At 40.8% G+C, this 9,847-nt stretch overlaps 2 protein-coding genes across 45 annotated transcripts in view; both read left to right on the top strand.

Moving 5' to 3' along the window:
• Nucleotides 1–1,508: 1,508 nt before the first annotated feature.
• LOC127913773 (claudin-11-like) lies at nucleotides 1,509–4,612 on the top strand. Its single transcript, XM_052487030.1, has 3 exons — nucleotides 1,509–1,768; nucleotides 2,526–2,623; nucleotides 4,376–4,612. The coding sequence occupies exons 1-3, from the start codon at nucleotides 1,543–1,545 to the stop codon at nucleotides 4,610–4,612; spliced, it is 561 nt and encodes a 186-aa protein (XP_052342990.1). The 5' UTR covers nucleotides 1,509–1,542.
• Nucleotides 4,613–4,952: 340 nt separating this feature from the next.
• The window catches only part of LOC118377102 (claudin-11-like), a 12,886-nt gene continuing 7,991 nt past the window's right edge, over nucleotides 4,953–9,847 (top strand). For 32 of the 44 annotated variants that reach the window (XM_052488947.1, XM_052488959.1, XM_052488940.1 and 29 more), the window contains exons 1-5: nucleotides 4,955–4,972; nucleotides 5,007–5,072; nucleotides 5,111–5,176; nucleotides 5,211–5,309; nucleotides 5,345–5,377. In XM_052488947.1, coding sequence (XP_052344907.1) covers nucleotides 4,961–4,972; nucleotides 5,007–5,072; nucleotides 5,111–5,176; nucleotides 5,211–5,309; nucleotides 5,345–5,377 — 276 coding nt within the window. In that variant the 5' untranslated portion in view covers nucleotides 4,955–4,960. Of the gene's footprint in view, nucleotides 4,973–5,006; nucleotides 5,073–5,110; nucleotides 5,177–5,210; nucleotides 5,310–5,344; nucleotides 5,378–9,847 lie in introns of all 44 variants that reach the window. The other 12 variants (XM_052488952.1, XM_052488950.1, XM_052488958.1 and 9 more) reach the window with 2 other exon arrangements.

Raw genomic sequence — 9,847 nt, 5'->3', positions numbered from 1 at the left:
ATTTAACCCCATATGAATGAAATAGCTGTTAATATCTTAATCTTCAATACAACTATAATCCACAGTCTTATACCAGCCTCCTCTGGTTTCTGTCCTTGAAAGGAAACAGTCCAATTCTGAAGGGAAAAATCTTCATTCATAAGTCAGTCTAATGTCATTGAGGTCAAAGGTGATTCAAATGTTTTAGTAAAACAGGCTCCTAAAAAGGCTCCTATTCTGACAAGCCACAACTCTAACGACACCCACACATGTAGATTCCAAGCCTTTAAAGGTGAATATGTAAATAGGCAAAATACAGACACATACCATTGGCCAAGTTATAATGAACAGCACAATTCAATACTCACAGTATTTAACGGGTGTCTTGCTTGTCCTTCATACCTCAGTTTCAGTAATGTTTCATTTCATAATGACTGTGTTGCTAGAAGGCAGCCCTCCTCCTGATGACAGCCACTCTGCTGTAGTGACAGAGCTGTCATAGTGAAAGACTAAGAGTCACTTAATTACGCTCCTTCTCCTCCGCTCTCTGATTTAAAGGCCACACACACGCACACACACGCACACACACACACACACACACACACACCAGGAGAGCTGAAATCCCATCATCCTTCACTGTCATCCTGGCATTCTGGCATTCATCATTATTACCATAATATTCCCATTCCCATGATGCCTTTCTCCTACTACATCATCGTCCTCTATCTTTCTCTCTCTCTCATTCTTCTTCTCCCTCTTCCTGTCTCTGTCTCCCTAACTCCCCGGGGGGATGACTACTCCATTAAAAATTAATGAGTAATTCTGATGAAGTCCCTTCAGACTCCTGAGCAGGAGTTTATAAAGGTAGCTGAACATGGGGGCCAATAAGTTGTCCCCTCCTCATGCCTGACGTACCAGCACTAGGTCACCCCCTGGTGGACACACCTGGAACTGACAGGATTTTCAATTGCCAGGAGAGGGCAGTAACACTTTACAAATCATTTTGAGAGAGAGAGAGAGATTTTTTAAAATTTGATATTTCTCTCCATCCCTCCGATTGGTTAGAAGTTTCCAGGTAGTTTTTTTCAGACCTTTCTCTACTATAAAACGAATGGAAAAGTGCTGAAGCTTTTCTTTAGAAGTGGAGACTCTCCAAACTGACAGGACTACACAACAGACCCAGGAGAGACAACACACAGTTCTGGGATTACTTCTTGAGGAATATTCTAATCGAAAACTCACACTAACTTCGCACAGCATTTGGCAATCATTTTCTTTCTGTTTTACAGTTTTCACCAGGGTTTGTACAACACGGGACTATTTTGAAATCATAACAATTCCTTTCACAATAGTCCCACAGGCGTTGTGAGTCTGGCAAGCAGAGGCTCCTTTCACACAAGCTTCAAACTATCTTTAAAGTATCATCAGTTGTTTTTGGACTATTTGGGCTGTGGACTGTCCAATTCACCGTCTTGAGTCACTCTGACTGCCTGGACCATTTTACGTTTTTATAAACAGTTTTTGAGACTATTCTACCCTAGGACTACTCTACCTCTCATTGCCATGGCGAACAGCTGTCTCCAGCTCAGCGGTTTTGTGATGAGTTGTATCGGCTGGGTCGGGATCCTTATCGCCACGGCCACCAACGACTGGGTAGTGACATGTAAATACGGCATGAACACCTGCAAGAAGATGGACGAGTTAGGAGCCAAGGGCCTGTGGGCTGAATGTGTCATTTCAACCGCCCTCTATCACTGTATATCACTGACACAGATATTGGACCTACCGGGTAACAGTACATTACTCTACTGTATAATACTATACTCTACTGTAATATACTGTACAGTGATACATAATAATACTATATTAAAGGTAACAGAACATTACTCTACTGTATAATACTATACTCTACTGTAATATACTGTACAGTAATACATAATAATACTATATTAAAGGTAATAGAACAGTACTATATTATACTATACTACATTATACTATACTCAAATATACTATAATATATTATACTATATGATACTATATTGTACTACAATCTACTATGCTCTACTATACGCGACTATATTATACTCCACTACACTATGCTATAAAATGCCACACTCTACAATACTACACTATAGTATACTACATTATACTATACCTAATATACCCTCAATATACAATACTCTATTATACTATACTCTACTAAATATTACTAACATCTACTATACTCCACTATACTATACTCAATACACTATACTCTAATATACTCCACTATAGTATAGTATATTATACTACACTCTACTTATACACCACTATACTCTACTCTACTATAGATTGATGATACTGTGACTCTGACCAAGAGGTTATGATATATCGGAAATATTTCACAGCTAAAGAGTGTTGTTTGTCCCAAGCCTAAACCGATGGTCTACAACAGCTAGTCTCAAACTCAAGGCCTGGATATCTTTCCTATTGGAATCAACCAAGATTACTATGGCACATTTCAGGCCATACTGTTTATCTCTCTGTCTCTCTGTGTCTGTGTACAGCATACATCCAGACGTCGAGGGCGTTGATGATAACTGGATCCCTCCTGGGGCTGCCTGCAGTGGGGATGGTCCTAACAGCCCGCCCTGCATCTCTCTGGGTGATGAGCCTCAGTCAGCCAGAACAAACGATCCCTACTTGGGGAGTTCTCATACTGCTAGTGGGTAAGTCTGGACACACACACACACAAACACAAACACACACGCAGACAGACAGACAGACAGACAGACAGACAGACAGACAGACAGACAGACAGACAGACAGACACACACACACACGTACAGACAGACAGACACTTGAGCACAGAGACAGATGTTTGCACACACATTACAACATATGGTCATACTTATATCAACCCCAGTTCCAGCCGCTGCCCCTGGTCTAACCTTGACCCTTAACGCCCCCATCCTCCCTCCTCTCACCCCCTCCCAGCCCTCCCTTTAACCCGTGCCAGCCATCCATCTCTCCCCTAACTCCCACAGACACACACCCACACATACACAATTCCCCAGAGTTCAACCCATCCCCAGACCACCATTCCTCCCTCCCACCTCGTCCACACCTGTTCCCTCCTGCTGGAAAATATTTTACCATTTGTTGTTTGACACAATATAAAATGTGTTTGATCTGCTTTTCACTGTCCAGTTTTCCAACACCCTGTTCCACATGATGTCAGCGTATGTGTGTGTGTATATACGTGTGTGTGTGTGTGTGTGTGTGTGTGTGTGTGTGTGTGTGTGTGTGTGTGTGTGTGTGTGTGTGTGTGTGTGTGTGTGTGTGTGTGTGTGTGTGTGTGTGTGTGTGTGTGTGTGTGTGTGTGTGTGTGTGTGTGTGTGTGTGTGTGTGTGTGTGTGTGTGTGTGTGTGTGTGTGTGTGTGTGTGTACGATGTCGTATATACTACTATAAGTACAATATTTACCTGTGTTGGTCCCATGTTTCATGAGCTGAAATAAAATATCCCAGCAATGCTCAAACGTACAAAAAGCTTAGTTCTCTAATATTTTGTACACAAATCTGTTTACATCCCTGTTAGTGAGCATTTCTCCTTTGCCAAGATAATCCGTCCAGCTGACAGGTGTGGCATGTCAAGAAGCTGATTAAACAGCATGCTCATTACAGAGCTGCACCTTGTGCTGGGGGCAATAAAGGACACTCTAAAATGTGCCGTTTTGTCACACATAACAATGCCACAGATGTCTCAAGTTGTGAGGGAGCGTGCAATTGGCACGCTGACTGCAGGAATGTCCACCACTGTTGCCAGAGAATTGAATGTTCATGTCTCTACCATATAAGCCGCCTCCAACGTTGCTTTATAAAATTTGTCAGTACATCCAACCGGCCTCCACATCCGTCTTCTTCACCCGTGGGATCGTCTGAGACCAGCCTCCCGGACAGCTGATAAAACTGAGGAGTATTTCCGTTTGTAATAAAGCCCTTTTGTGTGGAAAAACTCATTTTGATTGGCTGCCCCTGGCTCCCAAGTGGGTGGGCCTATGCCCTCCCAGGCCCACCCAAGGCTGTGCCCCTGCCCAGTCATGTGAAATCCATAGATTAAGGTCTAATTTATTTATTTAAATTGACTGATTTCCTGATGTGAACTGTAACTGAGTAAAATGGCTGCATGTTGCTTATATATTTTTGTTCAGTGTACATGCGTGTTTATAATCAAATCAAAATAAAAATGTATATGTCACATGCGTTGTGAAATTCTGACTTCCGTGAAATTACCGTGAAAATCTGACTTCACGAGCCCCTAACCAACAAAGCAGAGTTAAAAAGGACAAGAAAAGTAGAACCTTCTATGTGTATTAAATGTGGACGTTAATCTAAACCTTTCTCCTTCCTGTATAGCTCTGTGTGGGGGTGTCCACAGTATGGTTTCCTATCGGAGCCCACCAGGACCAGGGACTCATGTCGTTTGGGTTCAGCCTGTACGCTGGCTGGGTGGGCACGGCCTTCTGTCTCCTGGGAGGGGCCATGATCACCTGCTGTTCTACTGAACCGTCCCAACACTACAATCACCATGACAACGACAGATTCTACTACTCCAAGGACAGGGGCTGGCAACCCTGTTCCACCCTCCACTAACCACGCCAAGAGTGCCCATGTTTAGACACACATGGAGTACATACATGCACACACACACACGCACACACACGCACACACAGACACACACCAGTGTTGTGTAGCATGAAGCGGCGTCTAACCTGGTGCCTGAAGAGAAACCAAGGGGTCCTGATCGGGACAAGCGTGCTCTGACGAAGGGACTTATTTTCATCTCTCTTTGTTATACAATGAAGGCTAGGGTTAGGGTTCTTTGTTTTACAATGAAGGCTAAGGTTAGGGTTAGGGTTCTTTATTTTACAATGAAGGCTAAGGTTAGGTTAGGGTTCTTTATTTTACAATGAAGGCTAAGGTTAGGTTCTTTGTTCTACAATGAAGGCTAAGGTTAGGGTTCTTTGTTCTACAATGAAAGGCTAAGGTTAGGGTTCTTTGTTTTACAATGAAGGCTAAGGTTAGGGTTCTTTGTTTTACAATGAAGGCTAAGGTTAGGGTTCTTTATTTTACAATGAAGGCTAGGGTTAGGTTAGGGTTCTTTGTTTTACAATGAAGGCTAAGGTTAGGGTTCTTTGTTCTACAATGAAGGCTAAGGTTAGGGTTCTTTGTTCTACAATGAAAGGCTAAGGTTAGGGTTCTTTATTTTACAATGAAGGCTAGGGTTATGGTTCTTTGTTTTACAATGAAGGCTAAGGTTAGGGTTCTTTGTTCTACAATGAAGGCTAAGGTTAGGGTTCTTTTGTTCTACAATGAAGGCTTAAGGTTAGGGTTCTTTGTTCTACAATGAAGGCTAAGGTTAGGGTTCTTTGTTTTACAATGAAGGCTAGGGTTAGGTTAGGGTTCTTTGTTTTACAATGAAGGCTAGGGTTAGGTTAGGGTTCTTTGTTTTACAATGAAGGCTAGGTTAGTTAGGTTCTTTTTTTTAATGAAGGGTTATGGTTCTTTGTTTTACAATGAAGGCTAGGGTTAGGGTTCTTTATTTTACAATGAAGGCTAGGGTTAGAGTAAGGTTAGGGTTCTTTATTTTACAATGAAGGCTAGGGTTATGGTTCTTTATTTTACAATGAAGGCTTTGGTTCTTTGTTTTTACAATGAAGGCTAGGGTTAGGGGGTTCTTTGTTTTCTTTGTTTTCTATTTTAGGGTTCTTTGTTTTACATGAAGGCTAGGGTTAGGGTTCTTTGTTTTACAATGAAGGCTAGGGTTAGGTTAGGTTCTTTGTTTTACAATTAAGGCTAGGGTTAGGTTAGGGTTCTTTATTTTACAATGAAGGCTAGGGTTATGAAGGCTTTAGAGTTAGGGTTCTTTGTTTTTCTTTGTTTTCTAATGAAGGCTAGGGTTAGGGTTCTTTATTTTACAATGAAGGTTAGGGTTCTTTGTTTTACAATGAAGGTTAGGGTTCTTTGTTTTGACTAAGGTTAGGGTTCTTTGACAATGAAGGTTAGGGTTCTAAGGTTAGGGTTCTTTGTTTTACAATGAAGGTAGGCTAGAAGGCTTTAGGGTTCTTTATTTTACAATGTAGGCTAGGGTTAGGGTTCTTTATTTTACAATGAAGGCTAGGGTTACAATGAAGGCTAGGGTTCTGTTAAGGTTCTTTGTTTTTTCTTTGTTTTCATAATGAAGGCTAAGGTAGGGTTCTTTGTTTTACAATGAAGGTTAGGGTTCTTTGTTTTACAATGAAGGGTAGGGTTCTTTGTTTTACAATGAAGGTTAGGGTTCTTTGTTTTACAATGAAGGTTAGGGTTCTTTGTTTTACAATGAAGGGTTAATGTTCTTTGTTTACAATGAAGGCTAGGGTTAGGTTCTTTGTTTTTTCTTTGTTTTCTATAATGAAGGCTAAGGTAGGGTTCTTTGTTTTACAATGAAGGTTAGGGTTCTTTGTTTCTTTGTTTTACAATGAAGGTTAGGGTTCTTTGTTTTACAATGAGTTAGGGTTCTTTGTTTTGCAGAAGGTTAGGGTTCTTTGTTTTACAATGTTAGGGTTCTTTTGTTTTACAATGAAGGTAACAATGGCTAGGGGGTTCTTTTGTTTTACAATGAAGGCTAGGGTTTAGGGTTCTTTATTTTACAATGAAGGCTAAGGTTAGGGTTCTTTGTTTTACAATGAAGGCTTTAGAGATTTCTTTGAAGGCTAGGGTTTTACTTTGTTTTACAATGAAGGCTAGGGTTAGGGTTTATTTGTTCTACAATGAAGGTTCTTTGTTTTTAGGGTTAGGATTTGTTTTCTATAATTTACTTTGACAATGAAGGCTAAGGTTAGGGTTCTTTGTTCTACAATGAAGGTTAGGGTTCTTTGTTTTACAATGAAAGGTTAGGGTTCTTTGTTTTACAATGAAGGCTAAGGTTAGGGTTCTTTGTTCTACAATGAAGGCTAGGTTAGGATTAGGGTTCTTTGTTGTACTGTGAGAAGGATAACTGTGGATGGAAAATACAGTGCACCTGTCAGTGCATTTTATAGAAAATATAGTACCTTTTTTAATTAAATACCATGTCTGGAATGTTTCTTATTGTTGATTAAACATGGGTCATTATTTACAACCTGTGTTCCAAGGTACTGGGGTAATGGTTCTTTAGTTTCATTATACAATGACAATCGATGAAATTGCAATATAGCCCTTCTCTCAAACAAGTGAGTTTCTTCAGCCTGATGGAGGGTTCTTTGTTTCTAAGTGATAGGGTTGACCTAACAATCTGGCCATTCCAGAATTCAGCAAAAACACTTTGTTTTACTGACTTTGTTCTTCCCCATGGAAGCGCGCACATCGTCTTTCGTGACGTTCTCAGCTAATCCATTTTATACTGTTATGCAGCGTTGACCTTTGTAGATACGGTCTTCTTTGCTAACGCAATGAACTAGGGTTACCTTCACAATTTCTAACGCGCTGTAGCGCAGACCTTTAGTGCTACAATGAAGCTGAATCGAGCCCTTAGAGGGCTTGAGTGGCCGTTCTACAATGAACAAATTATGTTTTGACAAGGTTAGGGTTCTTTGTTTTCTAACTACAACTAAAATTGTTAAGATAACATGATTCATTTCCTGTTTGATCCACATCTGTAGCAGAGGATGTAGTACTGTTTCTATGTCTCAGGTTTCATATCTCTGGTTTTTACATGGTCCCTCCCTTTCACGTCTAGACCTCCCGCATCTCTAATGACACCCTACCCTATAATATAGCCCTTCTCGCCAAAAGGCAGATGGACCGGTAAACACGGCCATCCAGAATAGTATGTGTCGTCTGGACCGATAGTAACGCAGCGTTGACCGTGAATGCGTCTCTGCTAACTTGGTGTCATTTTCAGATGTGTTTGTTCATATGAATCAGTCTATACACCAGAGTATGTTTTGACAAAGAGAACTCCTAAAATCTGTTGTTCTAGCAATACATCTTTGTTTAAACACAGAAACGTTTCTGGGTCTCCAGGTTCATCTTGGTTCCCTGTGTATAAATAATGTGTATAAATAAAACTGTTGTTTAAACACGGTTAATACTAATAATAATAATGACAATGTCCCAATTTTTCATGTCAAGTTAAATGACTAGCTAACTGCCTCAACACACACACGTTTCACGTGTTCATCTTGGTTACACACACAAATACACACACACACACACACACACAATTTTTTCATGTCACACACACACACACACACACACACACACACACACACACACACACACAGGAATCACCTACTCTCACGTCTCCAGTCGTGTTTCCCTGACGGTAGCAAAATAAACACTGACATCAGAGGTATTATCACTGGTACTCTGGTTCAATCTGATCCAAAAACACAGGAAGTGTAGCACTGATGTACTGATATAATCAGTAATCCTAGTCTGTGTTCCCGGAAGCACATCTGGCCTCGTGAACTGTCTGTTCTTTAACCAGGACACAGACGGGCATTTGTGTGTTTGTGTGTGTGTGTGTGTGTGTTCAGCTGTGTAATGTGTGTATGTGTGTGTGTGTGTGTGGCTGTGTGTGTGTGTCATGTGTGTGTGTGTGTGTCTGTGTGTGTGTTCACCTAGGGCATTGTTATAGTGTGTTATCAGTGGTGTGACTCTGACCTTGTCCTGGTTAGCTCAGCACAGAAGGCTCTGTTCCCTGCAATACACTGATACACACTGTCCTATCATATCCTCCTCTATGTAGCAGTGTGTGTGTGTGTGTGTGTGTGTGTGTGTGTGTGTGTGTGTGTGTGTGTGTGTGTGTGTGTGTGTGTGTGTGTGTGTGTGTGTGTGTGTGTGTTTCTGTGACAAAAACAGAGCCAGTCCGGTTCATATTTGCAATAAATAATGTTTAATTGTTGCATGGAGGCGATATCGACAACTCAGCTGAAACAAGTTGCACTCAGGAGCAGAAACACACATGGGGCCTGCATTCAAAAATGGCACCCTATTCCCTTTATAGTGCACTACTTTTTGGCCAGAGTCCTGATAGGGTGTCATTTCAGATGAAGTCAAAACAATAACAGAAAACCCCAAATACATCAGAACATTTTACAACTTCAGATAGCAAAAATATACAGAAGAAAAACAAATATCTAGTCAGCAAACAGAAGCCAGTCTCAACATCCCACAAAGACAGCCAGCCACAGCAGGAGAGAGATAGAGGCAGGAATTCAATCGCAGTGCATTTCATTGACAGATTGAATAAACCAGCAATTTAACCAATGTGGATAGCTGGTGTTAATTTATATCACCGTCCCTAAATGGGCTTTAGGAAGCTGTTAGGAAGATTGTTGACGTTCTGTGCAGTTCAAACCGGAATGCATTATGATTGAATACCAGGAAGTGGACAGAAACATGGCACACCTTCTCCCGAGACAAAATGAACAAACCAACAGCACCTCAGACTTTAAAAGCAGTGGCAACTTTTTCTTTAGTGTTGTAGTAATAAAAATAGTGTTTATTGTTTTTAATGTTTGTATAACCTTCTAATTTGCCTACTTTAGACTGTAATAAATGTTATATGAATTGCGTTAAAGAAAATACTTGTTTTTTAACATAGCCTTAACCGACTAAGAGATAGAAGTAGTTAAAAATATAAGCTTTACCGTTTCCTCCCAAGCTGAGCTCTGATTGGGTGAAATACAAGAAGTGAAAGTGGATAAACCTCACCCACTTACTGTGGAGGCCCACCATTGGAGGACCTGGGTAGTGTGGTTAGGGATAGTTGTGGGCGTGACCCAGCAGTAGAAAAATACTCCTATTTTTGTTTGATCGTTTTTCCTCATGTTTTTGTGTCAATGCTGTTGAATGTAACTGTAT

This window comes from Oncorhynchus keta, chromosome 30, assembly GCF_023373465.1.
Source record: "Oncorhynchus keta strain PuntledgeMale-10-30-2019 chromosome 30, Oket_V2, whole genome shotgun sequence".
In the NCBI taxonomy this organism is placed as follows: domain Eukaryota; kingdom Metazoa; phylum Chordata; class Actinopteri; order Salmoniformes; family Salmonidae; genus Oncorhynchus; species Oncorhynchus keta.
The sequence above is the reverse complement of the archived record's forward strand: the minus strand, read 5'-3'. Positions and strand labels throughout refer to the sequence as shown.